Source organism: Panthera leo, chromosome A1 (genome assembly GCF_018350215.1).
Source record: "Panthera leo isolate Ple1 chromosome A1, P.leo_Ple1_pat1.1, whole genome shotgun sequence".
Classification (NCBI taxonomy): Eukaryota; Metazoa; Chordata; class Mammalia; order Carnivora; family Felidae; genus Panthera; species Panthera leo.
Genome location: NC_056679.1, coordinates 187192083 through 187216029, shown reverse-complemented (window position 1 = coordinate 187216029; position 23947 = coordinate 187192083). Strand labels below are relative to the sequence as shown.

At 42.8% G+C, this 23947-nt stretch overlaps 1 protein-coding gene across 2 annotated transcripts in view; it reads right to left on the bottom strand.

The window, feature by feature from the left end:
• Positions 1-23297, bottom strand: part of ATP10B (ATPase phospholipid transporting 10B (putative)) — a 70577-nt gene extending 47280 nt beyond the window's left edge. The window contains exons 1-7 of one of the 2 annotated variants that reach the window (XM_042947547.1): positions 22584-23297; positions 20699-20784; positions 16716-16822; positions 13168-13299; positions 9691-9818; positions 7489-7741; positions 6149-6387 (exon numbers count right to left, since the gene is read on the bottom strand). In XM_042947547.1, the coding sequence (XP_042803481.1) occupies positions 6149-6387; positions 7489-7741; positions 9691-9818; positions 13168-13299; positions 16716-16822; positions 20699-20784; positions 22584-22601 (963 nt within the window). In that variant the 5' untranslated portion in view covers positions 22602-23297. Of the gene's footprint in view, positions 1-6148; positions 6388-7488; positions 7742-9690; positions 9819-13167; positions 13300-16715; positions 16823-17954; positions 17969-20698; positions 20785-22583 lie in introns of those variants that run through there. The other variant, XM_042947552.1, reaches the window with a different exon arrangement.
• Positions 23298-23947: the final 650 nt, after the last annotated feature.

Genomic DNA, 23947 nt, shown 5'->3' with positions numbered 1-23947 from the left:
CCACCACTGATTAACTCATGGGATCTCTTTGTTAAAATACTTCTTTAGTATATTTCCTTCCAATCATAAAGCAATGCATTAAAAAAAATCTCTGCAAAGGGCCTACTTCTCTCTGGGAATGGCAGCAAGCCCAGCCTGCAGGTGTCAGCCGTAGATGTCAGTTAAGCTTTATCCAGTCACCACAGACTGTTTTCATGGGGCAAGGTTCTTCATGGTTCTTCTTGCCCACAGCCCATTGGTTTCCTGTCTGGCCCATTAACATTTAGGAACTTGGCACTTAGGATACTTAGAGAAAGCAGTGCCCGCACCCACCTCTGGGCCCTTTGGCTAGTCTATTTCTCTGAAGGAAAAGAAATAAAATTGTGGGTTACCAGTTCTTCAGATTAGAGCTTTGTGGCAGTCAGGTACCCAACTGGTTAGATTTCTTTCTATTGCAGAACATGTAAAGCTCATACAAACCTTTGATGAAGGTGATCTCAGGCCTCACACTATACCCTCAAAGATCCTATTATTATCATTAGAATACATTTATTGACAATTTACAACAAAGTCAGGTGCTTTGCTAAGTGTGTTTATCTACATCATTTACTCATCACGACAGCATTGAAATAGCTACTATTATTCTCCCATTTTAATTATGAGGTAAATGAGGCTCATTGAATTTAAGTAACTTGTTCAAGGTCACAAAATCAAGAAAAAGGCTGGGTCTTGAATCCAGTTCTGCCTCCTGATGCCAAAAGCTGAACCCTTAAACATGATGCCAGAACTTTCCAAACTTTAACATGCACACAAATCAACTGGGCATCTTGTTTATACTCAGATGCTTAAACTCAGATGCTGATTCAGTGGGTCAGGAGTGGAGCCTGAGCATCTGCATTTCTAGAAGCTCCCAAATATGCTCATGCTGCTGGTCTGAGGACCACAGTTTGAGTAGTGAGGATTTATATGGACACTGTATGCTACATGACTGGGGTATATTCCACATTGAAGGCTGGGAAAAGGAGGCCAACCGCTAATCTGCTACTCTCTTCTCAGTTTTATTTTTTATTTATAAAATTTTTAAATTGTATTTAAATCCAAGTTAGTTAACACAGAGTGTAATAATGATTTCAGGTCTCTTCTCAGTTTTAATGATAACTTACTCAAGTTCACGTGGATGACTATCATTCATTGGATGCCTATAGCCCCTCTGTACCCATACACTCAGCACCAAGAGCAGTTTTCTGTAGGCACTGGTGTTCTTCTCACCTCTCTACTAGGCTGTAACTTCTATATATTTTTGGTGAGTGTCTAAACTGGTACAACCTCTTGGGAAGTATCAATCAAGATAAAAAAGGTATACACAGTTTAACAATTATGCTAGAAGAATGAATACTATAGAAAAATATACATGTGTAAGCAATGGCTCAACCATCCAACAAATTCTAATGCCATTAATAAAAAGATGAGGCAGATCTCCAGCATGTCTGTCTACAGATATGAAATATTCCCTCAGATTCACTAAGTAAAATGCCAAAGTCCAAATCAATGTGTAGGGGATGCTCCTATGTGCAGTAAAGGATGTGCTCATGTGTCTACCACACTTGTATGCTTCTATATAGGTGAAACACCTCTGGGTCATACATGAGAAACTTCAAATAATGGTTGCTGCTGGGGTTGTGGGGAACATAGAAGAGAGGGAGACTTACTTTTTACCTTTTGAAGTTTAGTTACTTTCCACTACTTACTTAACCATGTGGTTATATTACTATCGTGGAAACAAATTTAACTGGTTGCTGGGAAGCTGGAGGCTCAAATATGTTTTAGGGGAGTGATGTGTTTTGTTTTTTTTTTTTTAACGTTTATTTATTTTTGAGACAGAGAGAGACAGAGCATGAACGGGGGAGGGGCAGAGAGAGGGAGACACAGAATCGGAAGCAGGCTCCAGGCTCTGAGCCATCAGCCCAGAGCCCGACGCGGGGCTCGAACTCACAGACCGTGAGATCATGACCTGAGCCGAAGTCGGATGCTCAACCGACTGAGCCACCCAGGCGCCCCTAGGGGATTGATGTTTTTGCCCAGGTTGAGGTTGTGGCCTAGAGGATACTGCCTTCCATTCAAGAACCGAGAGAACCCAATGTTAACAAATATTTGCTTAAATAGAAGCATGTGGATTGTTAAGGTAAGCTTTGTCCAAAAGGGACATAACCTCAAGGAAAGAAATTAAGTGGGTGAGCAAGAAGGGAGTTTTCTAGATCTTGCAAGACCCCACCCTTTGTGAACAGGGTCACTGCAATTGTGTGCTGCCCTTTGGGACCCTTTGGGAAGTTAAGGTAGGCCCAGCTGAGATAGGCTTTATCTGTTCCTGCCCTGTGTGGTCATATTACTTCCAAAAAGATTTTGTGTGCTTGGCTAATTAAATCAGGACTCTTACCTAACTTTTTTTTTTTTTAATGTTTATTTTTTTTATTTTTGAGAGAGACAGAGCATGAGTGGGGGAGGATCAGAGAGAGAGGGAGGCACAGAATCAGAAGCAGGCTCCAGGCTCCGAGCTGTCAGCACAGAGCCCGACCACGCAGGGCTCGAACTCACAAACCGTGAGGTCATGACCTGAGCCGAAGTCAGACACTTAACTGACTGAGCCACCCAGGCGCCCCTCTTACCTAACTTTAAAGTGGGAGTGTGTATCTGTGGGCTGTCCCTGCCAGTCTGGAAAGAAAGGAAGGAAAACCAAGTTAAGGAAAGGAGGCAGAGGGCCAAAGACACCTCCTTTACCTTAACTGTGTTCTTTCCAGACAGGAGAAGTCAGGCCCACGGAAGGAAATTGTGGTGCCATCTGGAGGAGCCTAAGCGGCAAATTTTATGATTAGGAAGATATTCTTTGGTCTGATGGTTCTGGAAAACCTTTTGCAAGTGCCACTTTTAAACAAAGACTCTCTGCTCAAAGCTTGGCTTCTTATACACCGGGGGAGGGGGGGGAATTTCATTTTCCATCTGCCAGTACTCTTAAACATTGGCTCAGAAATCACCACTTTCCTAAGTATATTATCCCCACCCTAAAGCCACAGATTTTATAGCAGCCAATTAGGCAGCAATAACTGATGCTTCCTTGTTCTTTGTAGTAAAAGAAAAAAAGCCATCTTTTGTTGCTGTTTGCCTTGATGCTCATTTTATTTGGGGTTTAGGGCAAATTTCCAAGAAAACCAACAACTGGTTTCTTTAGAATGTGGAAGGGTGCTTGCACTGCCAGGATTTGGCATCATGGAGGTTTCAGAGAAAGTTCTGACTAATTTACAAAGGGAAGATAAAGACCTGGTGGTGCCTGGAGAGTATTACCCTACCAGACCAGATGCCAGATGGGCGGGTGGAAGAGGAAGCAAGCTCAGAGAGCCTGCCAAGATTGGGTGGGGGCAGGAGCCAGGAGGTCCACCTGGGGCTGCCACAGATATTCTCTGTAGGCTAATTCAAGGATCTGCCACTCCAGCCACAGATATTTTATGGATTAGCGTCAGAGTCCCTTAAGGAAGCATGAATCATCCCGTTCAGCCAATGCCTCCCAAGCCGTAGAACATACCCATTTGAGCCAAATGAAGATTATTTCCTAGCGGGGCAATGCTATGCTTAGAGAGGTTCTCAACCTTGGTTGCTCACTAGAATCATCAGAAATTAAAAAAAATATGAATGTTCAGGCCCTATTCTAGACCAATATACCAGAATTTCAGGGGAGAGAGCTTGACATCGCATTTTATGAAAGCTCCCATCTCCCACTCCATATCATCAGATACAAACATTTGTGCAAGGAAGACAGATTTCCTTGAGAAAGATTTAGAAGTTTAAGACTTCTTTTAGTTATCTATCTAGAACCTATAATTTTAAGAGTTATGTCCTCAAAATAAAGTAATGAGACAGAACAATACTCCTTTTTAAAGATGGGGACATTGAGGTTCTAGCTCAGTAAGTTGACCAAAGTCACATTATAGATGATGGAGCTGAGATGAAAACCTGGGACATTTGACCCCAAATGTGCTAATTTATAGCTGGAAGGAACCTTGCAGGGCATCATAAACATCATGTGATTTAACTTTTAGGACAGCCAGTGATGGTGGTAGGCCTTAATGATAGGTCCTAAATAAAAGTCACACTGGCTGGCTAAGGGCTGCACTTTTTCTGGGTGACTAAGATTTGTCAGGTTGAACAAGGGGCAGTGAATCTTTGTGTTCCAACTGAGATCTACAAAGGAAATCTTCCTGCTTCTGCCCATGTGTCCTGGGGCAGACATTCTCAGGCACATGGGATGCCCATGGTGCTTAGAACTGGAAGGTGCCAAAAGACACAAGTAGTGCAAGACTTAGAACATGTGCCTGATGAGAATTCACTAAATTCGTTGTTCAAATATTTAGGTAATGAGCTGGGGAAGAGCATTTCATTCAGAGGGGTCAGAATTAAATCAAAGAAGGAAAAGATGCAATATGCATGCCCTGTTATCTCACCTGAGAAAAGAGAAAAGAAAAAATCTTTCCAAAGGCATCCATGGATCATTCCTCTTGTATGTTTATGAGCATCATAGGCCTTAACACCTGGCTCATGTTTTATCCTTGTTAATGTTGCATTTGTTGGTCAAGACAGTACATGAGAGTTAACTGTACTCACCTGAAGTTAGATAAGTTCTAACCCAGAACACACAGATTCACAGCATTACTTTGTCATGATCAGAAAACACAGTCCTGGATTATGAAAACCAGGTAGCAATATGGAAGACGCTTTTGATACTTTTGATATCATATCAGATTAAAAAAAAACCCAGAACCTTTAATTTATAGGTATTATGACTGCAAAAATGTTACATATATGTAGTTATGTGTGTATTAATGGAGAAAATAAAAATTGGAAGGAAATTCATTATGAGGATAATTTTGAAATTATGAGGATAATTTTCTAATAATGATATAATAGCACTTCAGTCTTGTACACACTTGCACACACTTCTTGTAATATGTGTGTTTTGTTCAAGATAGCTGGGGCTCCCTGTGGTCTTTTCTGTAAGTGTAGAAGATTCTAGGTGGTGTGTTTCCTAGAGAAAGAACATGGTATGGAGGAAAGTAAAATGGAACAGAAGTCAGAAAGCCCTAGTTCTGGCCTTGCCTTTGAGGGAATGGTGTGTAATCTTGGGGAAGAAACTCAATTTCTTTACATGCTACCTGGATGTTTAGTGATAGCTGTATCATTGGATCACATGTGAAAGAACCATATACAAAAACTCCAGACCAGAGTTAAATCCCCACAGGGGCCAGGCAATTAATTTAAGGGAATGAAATGTGCTGGTTGATTTTGATATAGAAGTTCTTTGCTTTAAGACTCTTTTTGATTATCACAAAAAAAGTACATTCTTCATTTTTGAAATCTGCAAGCCTTAAGGCTCGTCTTTTGTTTCTTTACTTTATAGAAACATAGCATGACAACTGTTTCTTTTTTCTTGAACTGTATTTTGGAAATACATGTATCATGGACACACTGCTGGCCTTCAGTTTAGTGATGGGGGTAAACAGAGAAGGGGGATAGTCTGTGTTGAACAGAAGCCCACCTGCTTCTAAGGAGCATGTCTAAGGAGCATCAACTTGGTCATTAAGGCCAATTATTGCCACAAGGAAATACTGGCTTAGTGTCAAGAAATTTTCCAATTCCTTTTTTAAAAGAGAAGCCAGAGGATCACCTGGGTGGCTCAGTCGGTTATACGTCTGACTTTGGCTCAGGTCATGATCTCACGGTTTGTGGGTTCGAGCTCCACGTTGGGCTCTGTGCTGACAGCTTGGAGCCTGGAGGCTGCTTCAAATTTTGTGTCTCCTTCTCTCTCTGCCCCTCCCCCACTCGCACTCTGTCTCTGTCTCTCTCAAAGTAATAAACATTAATTTTTTTTAAATAAAAAAGAAGCCAGAAATCTATATGTTTATGTGACATCTCCCAATTTCTAAACACTAAACATTTAAAATGAATGAGAGTTGTATTTACCCAACAAAACACAAATGCAGATTGCATATAAGACTTAAAGGGCTGCCATTTTAAGAGGTCTTTAGGGCTTATATGGTCTTTTCTCTTTCACACCCCAGAGTCCTCTCCCATCTATCTGCAACAGAAGCCACTGCAACTCTAAGAGAAAAAGACAGGGACTTACTAGGGAGCTGCTGAAGGCCACAGGAGGCTGTGAGCTTTCACAGTGCCCCACAGACCTTTGTCGGGAGTGACCCTGGATAGGTACCCGGGCACTGTGGCACCTCCTTAGAGGCTGGGCTCGTCCTTGGCCTCCCACTGTTGCTGGGCGCTGAGACCATCGGGCTGGGAAGGATAGGCACTTGTATTGGGTCCACTCTTCACTGTCTGAGTCCAGCTCCTTTGGGGTCTCCAGTCGTTTGGCTGCAAGAAAGGAGTCCTGTTATTGCACCAGTCCACCTTGGCCAAGTCACAGGTGGGGGAATCCCAGACATTGTGGGGGGGGAGCAAAGGGCACAGGATAAGAGCACTCTGCTGCCCTGGAGCATGGGCAGCTGGACTACCTTGACCGGAGAGGGAAGGGTGCAACTAAATTGCACAGATTTAAATCCGACTCTACTACTTCCTAGCTAGGTGACTGAGCTTTGACTAAACCTGTGCCTCTATTTCCTCAATTAGGGGTTTTAAAAAATACCTATCATAGGGTTATTTTGAAGACTTAATGAAATAATGTGTCAAAGTGATCAGAATACTCTAAGTACTGGTAATGGTAGTTGTTATTATTATTAAGAAGAGATCAGAAGCTCCCATGTAAATGGTTACCAACATGGCAAAGGTGATTGGGCTCCCCATAGTATCTCCTGCTTTCTTCTTCTCTGTTCCTTTCACTCAAAGGAATGAATGCTGCTCTCTTGAAACTCCTTCTCTTAGTTAGAAAGTGTGGGCAGTGTGTGGTGATGATGGCAGAGGGTTGCTGCTGAGAAAATCAGGTCAGCTTTACAGGCCAGCTTTAGTTCATGCATGATGACATTTCAGGCATTATTCAGCCACACCTCCCAACTTGAAGCTCTCCCTCAGTAAAAATCCAAGAGATGAGTTAACATGGAAGGCTTTTCCTGGATGTATTGAATCTGACCATGTACCTACACTGAGGCTGTCTTGCATGTCAGGTAAAGTGACCCCCCAAATTCTTAAAACTTGGCTGTATAATGGGTAAACAATTTGGACATATCCCCAATCCATTCCTGACAGATAGAAATCCTGTGTGTAAATGGCACCAAAGACTGACTGGAGGGCTACCACACAGGAGATCACTGATGGCCTTTGTGAACAAAGGAAAGTTTACGGGTGATAAAAACAGCACTGATCTAGGACAAGGAAGCCCACAGGGCTATAAGAAGCAACCTGCCACAGAGCCAGGAAAAACTGTGGGGAACCAGGGAAATGTCTTTCATTACCATTCTTTTAGGAGAGCAGAGTGATTCATTTAGAAAGAGTGGTGAAAGCCCCTGAGAATCCTTGTACCATTTTCTTGGTGAGAATATTCGCTGCCCATGATAGTGCAACGCCGGAACACCATCTTGTTCTCAGTCAGCGTCCCCGTCTTGTCAGAGAAGACATACTGGATCTGGCCCAAGTCCTCAGTGATGTTGAGGGCTCGACACTGGATGGACAAATCAGTCTCTTCATCGTACAGGTCAAGGTCATTTTGCAGGAAGAAGATTTGCCCAAGCTTCACCAGCTCAATGGATATATACAGGGAGATTGGGATCAGCACCTGTGGAGAGATTGATTCCCACTGTGTCAGAGAGCAGGCTAGTTCCAAGTCTTAGAACTCTCACCAGTGAGCAGCGAAGGCATTTAATGGAAAGCTGTGGTCAGCTCACATCATAGACTTTCTCTGAGAAACTAAAGGTCAATGACTTCATCCCTCCCTAAGAATTCTTAGGGGCATTTGAAAAGCATGTGCCTCTTGTTGGGATGAGCACTGGGTGTTGTATGGAAGCCAATTTGACAATAAATTGTATTTAAAAAGTCAAAAAGTATGTGCCTTCTTTAATAAGGGAGATCTGGTTTGGAGTAGGCACTCATCTGGGTGCCTGGGTGGTTAGGGGATGAGGAGCTCTAGTGCCTCTGTCCACAGTTTCCTGACACCCCTCAGATCTCTATGCCACCAGTGGCTGCCACTCACTTTTAAACGTATTCTGACCCATTGTTGATTACTGTCCACTGATTAAATACTTAATATCTATCAAGTGCTTGCCATGTGTCAGATCCTGTTCTAGGTCCTGAAGATGGCAGTGAGCAGAAAAAAAATCCCTAGCCTTGAAAACCTCATATTCTAGTAAACAAATATATATCAGGCATTGAAAGAGAAAAATCAAGAGGGTAGAAGGTAGCTGGGAGGGACTCTTTTATAAATGATCACCTTTGAGCAGAGACCTGAAGAAATGAGGGTGTGAACCAGAAACTTATCTGTGGGAAGAGGAGCACTGTGGGCAAAGCCTGGGCAGTGGGAGTGGGCTGGGTATTTGAGGGGTAAGAGTAAGCAGGTCTGGTATGAATGAGCAGGAGTTGGCTAGGAGATGAGGGAGTCAGGGTCCAAATCACATAGGGCCTCATTTGCTGCCATAAGGACTGCGGATTTGAGTGGATTGTGAAACCGTTGGATGGTTCTGTGCAAAGGAAGGGTATGACTCAACTCACATTTAAAAAGCATTGCTCTGCTGAATGAATGAATGAACTGACTGAAAAAGTTCACCTTTAAGAGGACAATAAAACACCCTCAAATACTGCAAGAAATTGAATGTAAATGGAGCTTCATAAAACAAAACTGCAACTTCATCTTTTCACCGACTGTAATTTCTTACAGAGTCTGAAGAATTTATTCATCCTCTTATTCCTGACTGCCCCTTTCTTGTAGGTGGCTCTATGCTTTTGTGTTTTTTTTTCTTTACAGGGCCAGTTGTGTTTTTTCCCTCTCAGTCTATTTGATGCTAAAACACTAACCTGTGGTTCCTTTCTCCCATGCTTGGGGATTGACAGTTCCCTGTAGTTCTCTGGGTTATTTTATCTTCTTCTGTTCCCAGGTCATTAGGATTTTACCTGTTCTATTATATCTGGCAAAGGTACAGGTATACTTGGATCACTATTGTAATCTTACTCTTAAGCAGTAAAGCCTGATAAATATTTTTGTCCACTATTATCTGGGGCAAGGTTCCTTCCACAAGGTAGGGCTGGCCCTGACATTGTCCCAAATTTGAGTACTTTCAAAGACCCACAAGAAAGCAATGAGCATATTCTCATCTTAGTTCAGTTAGTTCTTTCCTGGGTCCAGCACTGATTTTTCTTTCTTTTTTTAAATTTTTTAAATGTTTATTTATATTTGAGAGAGAGAGAGAGAGAGAGAGAGAGAGAGAGAGAGAGAATGAATGAGAATGCATGCGAGCATGAGCGGGGGAAAGCAGAGACAGAGAGCAGAGAGAGAGGGAGACATAGAATCTGAAGAAGGCTCCAGGCTCTGAGCTGTCAGCACAGAGCCCGATGTGGGGCTCGAAATCATGAGCTGTGAGATCATGACCTGAACCAATGTTGGATGTTTAACTAATTGAGTCAGCCAGTTTTTAACTAATTTATTTATTTTATTTTATTTTTCTTTATTTCACAAAATTGAGTGAGTATTGGCCACAGGTCTTTTTGAGCCCCTAGTTAAGGAAGGCTTCCTACCTGGAGCAGGATGATCATTGTAAGGAACATGTAAAAGCCCCTAAGGGCAAGGGGAAGGAAGTTGCCCTTGGCATCTGGAACATCAAAGGGAGGGTGTTCTTCAAAGGTCCCATTCCAGAGGCTGTGACCTGAGAGGAGGCAAAATCAGAGATGAAGCAGAATCCTTAATTAATTCTAAATTGGTCTATTATAGCAGTCCTTAATATATTCCTGGAAATGAGTGTGCTTTGGAGGAACCCATTCTTATTCTTTACATCCTAGTCCTAGTGTGTGAGTATTCATCTAAAGTGGTCCTTCACATAACCTACATTTCAATCTCTTGATAGACATTAAAGTCTGTCTTACCTGGAGGAGACTAGCATTGGGATTACCTATATTTTGATGAAGTCATGTTATACAAGGATTGGAAAGAGAAAAGGGAACACAGTTCTTTTTAGTTGTGTGGCAGAAAGTGCATGGTCGGGGATCTTAACAGACCTGTATGCTGGGCCCTCTCCTTCCCCCATGCACATACCCATCTATCCATCTACACATCCACCCTTTCACAATTCATCCATCCACCCACCTATCCATTTATTAATTCAGGAAGGAATCAATCTCAGTTCTTGTCTTTGAGCAGGTAGCTAAAAATCCAGAGGCCAGATGTAAAGGGACAAATCCCACAGATTGTGAGAGGTACTACACAGAGCATCTGCAAATGCACAGCAAGCCCCATTTCCTTGTCTGCAGACAGGGATAACAACATCTGTCGTGTGAGGAAGTGCTTCAGAGCTCTCTGAATCTCAGTGTTCTCATCTGCCAATTAGTAATAATACCTCCTCTGTAGGGTTATTATGAAAATAGACTGAGTGTGTATAATGCTCTCAGCCCCAGGGTAGGAACTACAGGGTATTAAAGATATAATGGATGTACCCTGCCCCCAAGATGCTTCTTTGCCCAAGACGTTAGAGGCTGGCCCCAATGCCTTTATATATGGCTGAAGAAAGGGGAGTTACTGACATGAGGTTATTTGAAGGTAATTTTATAGGGCAAATGACCAAGGGCCAAATACATGACTCAGAGTAAGGACCACTGGTCTTCAGGGGAAGCCAGGGAAGGCTGCACAGAGGAGGAGTCCTTGAGGTGTCCTGGAGACCAGGAAGGAAGGTGTAAGGTGATCAGAAATGCCTGAGGAGGGCATTCTGGGCAGAGAAAAAAGAAACACTACCCTGACACAATCCAAGTAAGCAGGTGATAGAGAACTCTGGAAATGGCACTCACTAGAGAGCTTTCACAGCAAGGGCTGTGCTTTAATTAGGCGCCACCAGAGGCCTGTCACTCTGTATGAGTCTTGATTCTCAGCATACAATTCTGCCCCTTCCTGTTACTTTCTCAATTTATTTATTATTTTGGGCCATCTGCCAAGTAGATTCTGTTTGCCTATACCTTATCTCACTGTGTGACCTTTTAATCATTAACTTCCTTTCTCTGGAGACACAGTGAGATGATCTCAAATGTCCTTTCCAGCTCGGACATTCCCTGAAAAGCCTTTTCTGAAGCAGAGGCAACAGTTCCTGCAGTGTCTCTGAGGACATGAGGTGGCCACATGGGGATGGTTTTGTTTGCCTGCTTCCCTGGCCCTCTAGGTGTTCTCCTTCCAGCTGTGGGTGACACTCACCTGGAGTGCCATTAGACACAACTGGGAAGTGTATTAGTTAAAAACTGCAGGCTACTCACAAGGCTAAATCCCATTGTCCTCACCATGGTGGCACACAAAATCTCTCTGAGGTCTAGGAGGTCTTAGCCTTTCAGTCATGATTTTCCAAGAACTGCAATGGACACAATTTCCAACCAAGGCAAATAAAGAGCAAATACAATTGCTGCCCACTGTTTTGGGGTCAACGGGGTGGGGGTGGGGTCTGGAGCCAGCACATAAGTGTTTCCTTTTGAATGTCCCTCGTTCTTTTGGGGAGGGTTCCTTTAAGGTCTTGAGGGCCATTCTTAGAGAAAGTGGGCACAGCAAGTGTCCTCTTTGCCCTCTGAGAATCAACTTTAAATGGCTGAGATTACCAATGTCTATACCTCCTGCAGCTTTCCACACTCAGCATTTGTAGAACTTGGTCACAGCCTGGTTCTAATCAGGTCTCCATGGTTGGCTTTGCTCTTGCCACACCAAACAGTCAAATGTTTCTCTGCATAAAAGGATTCTTCTTCCTATCTCTGTGCTTTGCTTGTGCTGTTTCCAGGGCTAAGAGTAACTTCTCTCTTTTTAAAGCTTCCTGCCCATTCTGCCTCTACCACCTACGTCCTGTGATGAAAACCTACTGCATTCAGGAATCAGCTCTGTCTACCTCCTCCAGGAAGACCTCCTCCCCTGATGCTCTCATATTACCAATAGTAGGGTGAATAATAGCCTCCCCAGAAGCCCACATCCTAATTCCCCAGCCCCATCAATATATCTTTTTTTTTGGTTTATTTATTTATTTTGACAGAGACAGAGAGAGAGAACAAGCAGAGGAGGGGCAGAGAGAGAGGGAGACAGAGAATCCCACAGGCTTTGCACCATTAGTACAGAGCCCAATGCGGGGCTGGAACCCACAAAGCATGAGATCATAACCTGAACCAAAATCAAGATTCAGACACGTAACCCACTGAGCCACCCAGGTGCCCCTCAATATGCTATCTTATATGGCAAAAGGGGCTTTGCATATGTGATTTAAGTTAAAGGTCTTGAGATGGGGAAGAGTATCCTTGATTATCCAGATGGGCCCAAAGATGTAGTTACAAATGTCCTTATAAAAAAGAAGACAAGAGAGATATTACTATAGAAAAAGGAGAAGGACATGTGAGCTGAGATTGGAGTAATGCACTATGAAGAAGGAGAAAGGAATCACTAGAATGTCAAAAAGACAAGGGACAGATTCTTCCCTCATAGCCTCCAGAAGGGGTAAGCCCTGCTGACACCCTGACCTTAATTCAGTGAAATTAATTTTGGATTTCTGACCTCCAGTGCTATAACAGAATAAACAAATGTTGTTTTAAACTGCTAAGTTTGTGTTGTGGTTTTATAGGAACAATAGAAAACTAATACAGTACTTCTCTGCAGTCTTCAATGTGTAGGACAAATTGTTATCAATCCTGTTCACAATTGGACTCCTTCCTGATAAACTATGAGCTCTTTGAGGACCAGTCCTTATACTGATACATCTTTTTATTCTTTTATTCTGAGAGAGTGCCTAGGTTTAATTAGTATTTCTCAGAGAAATAAACAACAGATGATATTCCTAATATTTAGATTATATAGGCATGTAGATTTTCACAAACATTTTATTCAATTGATATCCTATTCAAATACATGATAGGACTTATTTTTTATTAGTTCTTTTTTGTAGATGAGGAAATCGAGGCTCAGAGAGCTGAAACAACTTGCCTAAAGAAACAACTTGCCTAAAGAAACAGAAGATTATTGTGGTCTTGTTCTTTCCGAACATTCCATACCTACAGCTCCGACGAGACACATGAGGAAGAGGAGCCCAATGCAGAAGAAGATGTCTGTGTTCATGCGCCTCTCTATCTTGCTGCGTTTGTATCGTGGGCCATTGTTGTTCAGCATGGCTTTTGTCTCATGGCCTTTGGAAGAAAATGAGGTAGTAAGTCCTTTAGCTTCTGTTTTTCTCTGGCCTGGATCATGTCTTTACCTCTTCCAAGAGCTTATAATAGAAAAGAGGCTTCATCCTCTAACCTAAATATTTTCTGCCTCAGGGAGATTGCTGAGAACAGCTGTAGAGGCCTTACACAATTTGTTACCACGTGTTTTACTGAGCATCCCCTACGCACCAGACGCTGTGGTATGTGCTGACAGAGCTACTATGTACAGGTTGTATACTGCACAACTCTAGAAACACCCCTCATTTTTTAAGTTGTCAGATTTGTAGGTTTATTAGGATAAATTTACGCAAATGACAGAAAGCTCTCTGGAGGAAGGGCTATTTTTTTCTAATTTGCACAAAGGCACTGTTACGGGCTAATGGTAGGATACAAGGATGAGACAGATGACTCACATTTTGGTGAAAATACACAAGAAAACAAATAAATAATTATAGCCAGTAATAAGTCCCATGAAATAAGCAATGGGCTGGTAAATAAGAGATGGTGTTAGAGAACATGGTCAGGGAAGGCTTCTCAGAGGAGGTGACATATAAGGAAGACCTTAAGGGAGAAAGAAGAGTTGGGAGAACAGGGTTTTAGGCTCGGGAACAGTACATGCCAAGGCCCTGTGACAGGACAGTGTCTGAGGCCAGTAGTTTTCTATGTGCTTCTTAGCCTAAGGTGTTGGTTTCACTTGTGCAAGAGTGGTAAGGGCCTCCACCGCAGCATTAGCCTTGAGCTGCTCCATGCCTATCTTGGAGTTCTGCATAAAATTTTGTTCAAAGAGAGGACAACATATTTGAAACGTACCAATCTCATCTAAGTCACCCTTGTTCCAGTTGGAAACTGGGGACCAATCAGTAGAAGGGACTTGCCCAAAGGAAATAAGCCATAACATCAGAGCCATACTGAGAACCCAGGATTCTGATTCCCATTCTCTTTCTCCTTCCACCAATCCATGTTACCCAGGCCATACAGCTAAGAGCTGAGAGCCAAACTGAGACTGTCTTTAGACAGTCCTTTGGGGCTGCTAAACTTAACCACCATGCTGTATTCCTCAGCAAATTAAAAAACACCACATATTTGCTGTGCAAAATTAAAGAAAACCAATACATCAGCTCCAGCAGTGAATGGCTTTAATGCTGTTTAGCTGGTTGCCTGGTGGATTTAAAGCAGCAGCAAAACAGTAGGAGTGAGGAAACTCTGGGCTTATTAACCAGACTCCAGTCCCTGTAGTTGTGGGGGAATTTCCACAGCACAATGAGCACAGGATGACTGCACTGAAGGCACTGTGGCCTTCCTACCTTCAGGCTCACCCCATGTAAGGGGTCATCAGAGCACCCTTTCCACCCATCTTGCTTCTCACCTTCTGAGATTCCTCTGTTCTCCTGGAAAACATTGGGTTCACAGGGGAGGTAGCATGGTATAATGGTTGGAATGTGGTCTCCAGAATCAGACAGGGCTTGGCCCTGCAGATACTTGACATTAGGTTATAAGGAATTAATCTCAGGAGATAAATGACCTTGGGTGAATTAATCCCTTTGTACCTCAATTCCTCATTTTCAGAATGAGAGATAATAGTTGTGGGTATGTTGGGGTAGGAGAGTGAATTAATATACACAAAGTACACAAATTACATCCTTAAACATAGTAGGGGCTCAAATGTTTGGAGTGAGGAGCAAACACCTCTACATTGTATCTCTTTCTTCTGGAAGGCTAACTTTGGCCTTTTTTTGTCTCTGAGGTGCTTCTATTTTTTCCATCCATATAATCAGAGGAGAAAATATGACTCTAGACTAGTCGTTCTCAACCAGGGGTGATTTTATCTCCCAGGGGACATGTGGCAATGTCTTGAGAAATTTTGGGTTGTCACATCTTAATGGCATCTAGATACCAGGGATTCTGCTAAACATTCCCCAGGACAGCCCCTGACCACAAAGAACAATCTAGAACAAAATTTCAATAGTGCCAAGGTGGAGAACCCCTTGCTGTAGACAATTACACTAAAAACACTTGGTACCATTTTTGCTCACGATTTTTGAGAGCCTAATATATGCCAGTCATTGTGTTAAACCCCTTTTCACAATCTCATTTGAACTTTATAACCCTATAAGGTGGGAACTATTAGTCTCCTTGTGTTGAAAGCTTAACCAGCATGTTCAGGAACATGCATCCAGTGAGTGGATTTCACCCCCAGGCAGCCTGACTCCTCAGAGTCATGATTCACTCTCTTCCAACTCTGCCCCCTCATTTACCACATCCATCACCCACTCAGAGTTTGCTTCTGATCAGGCAGAAAAGTGACCAGGGGTTTTTTGGAGGGGTGGACATTTGGGGGGGGGGAGTTCATCTTTAGTAGGTCCACCAGATGGCATTGAACTCCATTGCCAAAGACCCTCGAAAAGAGTTACCTGAACTGACATGCACAACCAGCCTCCACCAAGTTAGGTAAAGCTAGATATATTGGGACATTATTTTTCCTTGATCTATTTTTCTTTGACAGTCCCAAAAAGTGAATCTTAGCATCTTAAATTCCCTTCCATGTCCATCAAAAGTGGAGTTCTATGAATTCTGAAACAAATCACATCAAGGAAAATAATGAACAAGCAAAATATATCAAGACATCCTAGGGAGTCGAAGACCCAGGAAAACATGTTCTAGGATCTTCCAATGAAGGTAGACACTCAAGGGAGACTGTGTTTTCTCTGTGGAAGAAGTCTGAAGCTGTTGATATAAGAAAAGAAATTGATGGAGCCCCAATTGAATGCTGGACATGAAGTAGGAGGGATATAGCAGTCCCAAGACTGCACCCTCAGACTTCAGATTCATTGTGAATGTTATCTTTTTTTCCCCATTGGAAAGCAAAATCAAAGCATAAAGGAGAACTAGAGCACCTCAAAATGAATAAAGATAATAATAAATGCATAATTGTATATGCAACAACTAAAACCCACTGAGAATTCAGTTTGTTAAGACACAGTGTTGGGTGCTTTTCCTATGTTGGGTCATTTTATCATCATGAGTATGCTATGAGTCTGAGCCAAATGTTCTTGCCATTGCATAGATGAGGAAACTCATCACACTTCTCACAAAAAGGTGGAGTTGTTAAGTTTGGCTCAAGATACACTCTTTTTCCTGCCTTTAGTTAGTGTTAAAACACCATTCGAGGTGAATAAGTATGAATTTCTCTTTCTGTTCAGATGAGTGGTGTTAGCTTGGAATCTAAATATATTTCTTGTAGATGGAGTGAGCTGTTAGGATTCTAGCCTCTCTTTGCTTAGCTGAGAAATGGGAAGTTTCTTGTACCACTTATAAATGTGAATTCCCACTAATGGAAGATGGATTTGGAAGACAAAGAGGGGGGAGGATAAGGGGAAACCACAAGATAAGTCAATGACCTGCGTAGATGACAATGCCAACAGCCACCTTGGTGTTCCTGATGGTGCAGCCTCGAAGCAGAAGACTCTCACTGCCAAAGCCGGTCCTCGACTGGTCAGGATGCTCCCTGGGGATGAGGAAATATGGAGAGTGGTTTGGTGGCCTCTCTATGCTGTCACTGGTTAGTGTCGTAAAACTAGAAGTGGTGAGTGAACTCGACCTCTCTCCAGTCTCATTTTCAGAAGAGCGGTGGACATTATTAACTTTGTGTCTAATCTTCATGTTCAAGTGCAAACTCCACTGCTCCTGGGAGTCCTGGTGGGGGCTGGACCATTACAAGGGGATTATCCATTCCTCTGGAAATCATCACTCACCCACCTTCAAGTCAGAGCTCTGCTGAAAAAACCTTGGCTGATTCAGATTTCTCACTCAAAACAATTTTTGGGACACAGTGTGGGAACTGGCTTGTGGCCCTACAAAGATTGTGCTGTGTTTCCTCAGGCAGTGTTCCCTGCTCACTCTCACCCCACAGCTGGGACCAGATGGCACAAGTTCAATGTGCAAGTCTGTCAACATCAAAGTCACCAGACAGTCCCCATTTCTCACACTGTGAGATGGCAAAGCTCCTCTTGTTTGGAGCTAAATCTCTCACACGCCTCTCTCCTGTATCACCCTCCTCTTGCTCAGTCTCTTGTGAAATAAACAGACCTCCAAGGAGGTGGACGTGGCCCTCTGTGTAGTGTATGGGAGGCAGCTCCTTAAAGCAGAGGGAGAGCTCTTTCTCTGCTCTAGCCTCAGGTGCATGGCAGTTTTCCACCTCTCACCAGAAACTTCTGAGGCCAACCAACACCTGTTATTACTTGGGATCTGGCCCTTACTCGATCCTAATGCTCTTCCTTGGGGATATTCAGGTCATTTAAATATAACTTCCCCAAAACATTAGGAGGAACAAAAAAAATAGTAATCTGAACCTGTAGGGCTTTTCTCTGTTCAGTTCTTAAATGCTTCATTTCTCTAGGTCCAGTTATAATTGTTTTCCATTTACAAACTCAGTTAATCGTCATGACAACCTTGTAAGATAGGTTATGTTATTATACCCACTTTATAGACAGAGAAACTGAGGCAAGCTCATAAAGCTAGTAAATGGCAGAATAGGGATTCAAGTCCACAAAGTCTGGCTCTAAAGTGCTATACTGCCACTCAATATGCCTTTTAATGCCAACAATTCCTTACAGTAGTTATAACCTAAGTTTACTTACATCATTTTATTTGATTCTTGATAGCTCTGGGAAGTTAGCAGGGTGATTATCCTTCCTTGTGAAAAAGATAAAGCCCAGAGAGGGTGAGAGAATTTTCCAAGTTTGCACACCTAGTACATGGGATATCCTAGGACTCAAAAACCCAGGCCACAGATACCAGCCCTCATGCATTTTTCCAACACTAGGGTTCCCCACTAACTTGCATGGAATCACAGAGTGATTTCCATTTGCATTTTGTAAATATGAAATTTATTGTCAAATTGGTTTCCATATAACACTCAGTGCTCATCCCAACAGGTGTCCTCCTCAATGCCCATCACCAACTTTCCCCTCTCTCCCACCCCTCATCAACCCTCAGTTTATTCTCAGTTTTTAAGAGTCTCTCATGGTTTGCCTCCCTCCCTAACCTTTTTTTTTTTCCTTCCCCTCCCCCATGGTCTTCTGTTAAATTTCTCAGGATCCACAAAAGAGTGAAAACATATATCTGTCTTTCTCTGTATGACTTATTTCACTTAGCATAACACTCTCCAGTTCCATCTACGTTGCTACAAAAGGCCATATTTCATTCTTTCTCATTGCCATGTAGTATTCCATTGTGTATATAAACCACAATTTCTTTATCCATTCATCAGTTGATGGACATTTAGGCTCTTTCCATAATTTGGCTATTGTTGAAAGTGCTGCTATAAACATTGGGGTACAAGTGCCCCTGTCCATCAACACTCCTGTATCCCTTGGGTAAATTCCTAGCAGTGCTATTGGTTGGTCATAGTGTAGACCTGTTTTTAATTTTTTGAGGAACCTCCACACGGTTTTCCACATCAGCTGCATCAGTTTGCATTCCCACCAACAGTGCAAGAGGGTTCCCGTTTCTCCACATCCTCGCCAGCATGTATAGTCTCCTGATTTGTTCATTTTAGCTACTCTGACTGGAGTGAGGTGATATCTCAGGGTGTTTTTGATTTGTATTTCCCTGATGAGGAGTGACATTGAGCATCTTTTCATGTGCCTGTTGGCCATCTGGATGTCTTCTTTAGAGACATGTCTATTCATGTCTTCCGCCCATTTCTTCACTGGATTATTTGTTTTTAATGTCCACTTAGTTTTGAAAGAGAGAGAGAGAGCATGAGCAGGGGAGGGAGAGAGAGAGGGAGACACAGAATCCAAAGCTGGCTTCAGGCTCTGAGCTGTCAGCATAGAGCCCAGCGTGGGGCTTGAACCCATGAACTGCAAGATCATGACCTGAGCTGAAGTCTGATACTTGACTGACTGAGCCACCCAGGCGCCCTTGATTTGCAATTCTTTTGATTCTAACAAGAGAATGTTTCACAGCTGACTTGGGATGAATCAAATCCACAAACCACAGCATGAGGGAGGGCCTCTTTGCTGGGGCAGGTGGCAAGCTCTACCTGAACAGATGTCTGCAACGAATTCTCCTCTTTGCCAGGAGCTCAGGCCCTTCTCTGCCTGTCTCCATCTGTTCTGTGTGTTTGGAAATAATATGTGTTTAAGAGCTGCTGGTTATCTTGTATTGTTCTTATTCTTTCCCCTCTCATACTGCTCTTCATGACATCCCATACACGCCTGAGAAAATGTGGGTGGAGAGAAAGCACAGACATCTGCCTTCTAAGAAGTCTACTTAAGCTTCATTCCAGACTTGCTTGGTCAAGAGTTTCCCTTATCAAGCAGAGCTCTGTTCTGCACAACAAGAGGAAACACACGAGTTGAAAGACCTGAATTTAAGTCCTGGTGTTGTCTGGTACCTATTGTGCACCTTTGGGTCTATATGGAAAAGCCTCAGATCATCAGATTCCCTATCTGAAAAATGGAGATCATAATACTCATTTCCTTGGATGGTTGTACAGATTCAATGAGGTGATGTCCCGTGTAAGTACTCTAAAGGCTATTATAAGGGCATGTATTCACATCTGTTACCACTGCTTGTTTTTGGTCTTTCTCTGCATGAAGTAGTCTGATGTGGGAGCAGAAACACAGTAAGATTCTGAGGCCAAACCAAAGTTGAGGCATAAGAATAACAATTGCAACAGCGCAGCCACCATTAACTGAGTGTTTACTCTGTGCTAGTTGTTGTGCTAAGGGCTTCTCATGTGATAACTTAATTCTTAGAAAAGTCCTATGATGTAGATCTCAGAATCTTTATTTAACAGATAGGAAAACCAAGACCCAGAGAGGTTAATTTACTCAAAGCCAAGTCTGTCAAACTAAAAAGTCCCTGTTCTTACCTGTGATGCGATACAAGCTCTTTTAGAAAACTGACCTTAATGACGTCATACTAGCTTTTCCTGAGAGTGTAGTCTGATTGTTAAATTTAACCCTGCAAGATAATTAACTGCCATGCTGGCAAAAAAAAAAAAAAAAAAAAAAAAAAAAAAAGTAGGAAAAGTTTCCCAATTTAGGTTTCTCTAGCAGTTTTTAAAATGTTTACTTATTTATTTTGAGAGGGAAAGAGAGAGAGAGCACGAGCAACGGAAGGGCAGAGAATCCCAAGCAGGCTCCACACTGTCAGCTCAGATCCAACTAGGAATCAATCTTACGAACCAAACCGTGAGATCATGACCTGAGCCGAAATCAAGAGTTGGACACTTAACCAACTGAGCCACCAAGGTGCCCCTAGCATTTCTTTAAGGCAAAAAGCAAGACACATCCTCAGGACCCCAATGCTTCTCTCTTTGGCCATTTCAAGAACAAATGTTTCCAGCAGCACAGGGGCATTAGATACTTACATATAACCCTTAAACTTGTTGAGGTGGTTGTTGGGTTTCTCACACACGATGGTGTTGCAGAAACATTCGGGTTCGAACTGTGCCTCCTGTGTGTGAGAGAGATCACCATGAGGTTATTAATTCAGAGGAATCCAGTTTTAATAGGATCACTAGGAGAGCTAATCACTGTTAGAAGCACTGTGAATAAGGTAATCCCTGCTTTGTCACACTGCAAGAGTTATAAAATGTGAGAAGAAAAGTGAAATCCTCATTAAGAAGGAGGAAGTAGGTGCAATGAAAATGCTAGAAAGTCAGATGTAGGGCAGAGGGAGGCTCCTGCCTGGCTCACATTTCTCTGGCAGTCCTGGGTTTGAGTTTCCTGACCAGCACTGCCCAACGGAGCTCACAGCGATGATGGGTGTGTCCTAAATCCTCACTGCCCAATGTGGAAGCTACTAATCATGTGTACCTGGTGAAATGTGGAAATAGGACCGAGAAATCGATTTTGAAATTTTATTTAATTTTAATTAAAGCTAAATAGCTACATGTGGTAGGTGGCTACCACATTGGACAGCACAGAAGTAATAAAAAAGAGATTATAAATCACACCACCTAAAGGTAACCAGAATTAATATTCTTGTGTGTATAATACTTCCAGGGTTAAAATACATATATACGTGTGTGTGTGTGTGTGTGTGTGTGTGTGTGTAAATTGTACAAAACACATACATCTATAATGTGCACACATTTATGGATTTTGGAAGATGAGATGGTGTTCATATAAACTGAAAGTTTTTACATCTTAAATTTTTTATACATCTTAACACCTGGATAGAAACCTGGTGTATGAATGCCACCATGTTCATTTAACCATTTCACTAGAGAACAGTTATATTGTCTCAATTTGTTTTTCTGTTGTAAACATGATGTGAAAACTGTAGCTAATAAACAGGCTTTGCTGTACTCTTGCTTCTTCTAGATGCTGTGATGAGGACATACTATCATTATATAAATATATATTAGAGGGAGAGGGAGAGAGAGGGAGAGTGAGAGAGAGGCAGAAGGAGAGGGGGAGAAAGAATCCCAAGCAGGCTCCACACCCAGTGCAGAGCCTGATGCAGGGCTTGATCCCATGACCGTGAGATCATGACCTGAACTGAAATCAAGAGTTGGATGCTCAACCGACTGAACCAGCCAGGTGCCCCACATATTATTTATTTTTACACTTATAATTATTCTATGAAGAATACTAATCATCCTCTCTTTAGGGATGGAAAAACCGTGGCTCAGAAGGGTAGGTAGGCTGCTCATAGCTGTACCAGCACTGGGATTTGAACCCAAGTATGACTGCAGGCCCCTTGTTTTCTACTTGCACAGCATGCTGCCCCCTCCCGCCCAAGTAAACATTCCTATAGCTAAGTACTTCAGACACATTCTTGCCTTTTTCTCCATGATTTCTCTTTCATTAGGTTATCTAGTTGTACAATATCTTAGAATCCAATGTTGGGGGCAAGGGACACAACTGGAGAAGAGGAGATCTTGCTTTCTATCCACGTTGGCTAATACTCCCTTCAATTCTCAAGCCTCAGTTTCCTACTCTGTAGACTGGGGCTAACACCACCTTCCCTGTCCATTTCATTTGTGTCTGGAAAGATAGAATTCATGTGGAAAGTTTTAGCAGATGTAACATGCTATGTAGAAGGAAGGAGTGTTAAAGATGGGATTAGAAATGGTTTCCTGGGTAGAGCTTTCGGCATGGGGGCTGAATTTATTGCCAAAAGCTTCAAGGTACAGCTGTTCAAAGGGGCAAATTGATTAGAAGAAATGATAGCATTTTCTGGCTTCGTATAAATATACTGTCCATTGGATCTGTGGGGGCGCCAACATAAATAAACTCTCCACTCACTTGAAATAAATTACCCATCCAGGAGTTTCTAAAAATATGGTCCTTTTCTCTCCAGGTATCGATTCTTTCAGGGACAAACACTTGCCGAGTCCTGAGATGATGACAAATCACGCTGTAATTTGTCAGCTGCTTTCATGCCTCTGATTAAGCCGTGTGCTTCACTCTGAGCTATACCTCTCGGCTCATTGCAGGCTTTCTAAATCCAAACTCATTTCAGGTATGAGTGGCAGCGGGTCTCAGAGCTAATGATCCTGCTGCAGTCAGTCCGCGGTGTCTGTTTAATCACACCCAGCAGATGCCAGCAATGTGAGGTTTGCGTCTCTTGTCCCTCAGCTGGGGCTTCCTGGTCACCTTCCTCCTCAAGTGTCCCATGTTCTCTTTTTCTTCTGGGAACTGGCCTTGGGTCCTCTGTCTCCCTCTATCCTGGAGAAGTGACTTCGCCCTTTCTAATTACCTTTTCCCTGGGCTTCCTACTTCCTTCCTCAAGATGGGCTGTGAAGAGGGGCATGTGGGTCTTGCTACCTTCCAAGATAACCTCTCAGGATTACTTGTTCTGAAGGACTTGCTATAGCCACTCCAGGCAGCTGCCAGGAGAACCAAGGATAGGAAGGCATGGGGGGGGGTACTATATGAAACCCTATAAATCTGTCAGGGTCATTATTTTTTATTTTTAATGTTAATTTATTTATGAGAGACAGAGCATAAGCTGGGGAGGGGGAGAGAGAGAGAGAAAAAGAGAGAAAGAGGGAGAGGGAGAGGGAGAGAGAGAGAGAGAGAGAGAGAGAGAGAGAATATCCAAAGCAGGCTCTAGGCTCTGAGCTGTCAGCATAGAGCCCATTGTGAGGCTTGGACTCATGAACTCTGAGATCATGATCTGGGCCCAAGGCTTAAGCAACTGAGTCACCCAGGTGTCCTGAGGGTCCTCATTTTAACCTTGGTCAGAGGTTCTGACCTTGGTCAGAAGTTTCTGATTCATTACCACACAGCTCTTTTTAGCTTGCGGATGTAGCCTACCTATCTGACATTTCTTTCCGACTCAGCCCTTTACCTGAGAAAGCCCCACTAATAAGCAAAAAGGCCTGGGGAGCCATCAGGGTCCAGGAAAAGATAAAGCCTTTCCAGAGAGGAAGGTGTATGTCTCTGCAGTTCTTCAGGCCAGACCCACCTCCTCTGAACACACACAATGTGCCAGGCACCTGTCATTAGGTTCTCACAGTAACTGGTAGATGTGCAAATGGAGACTGAAGTAAAGCAATTGTCTTGTGGCTGGTAACAGGACCATGACTGCCCCTCAAATCACTGGAATCCAAAGCTAATTACCATCATTGTTGTCGACATGGTCAATTGGTGTTACCATCATCGAT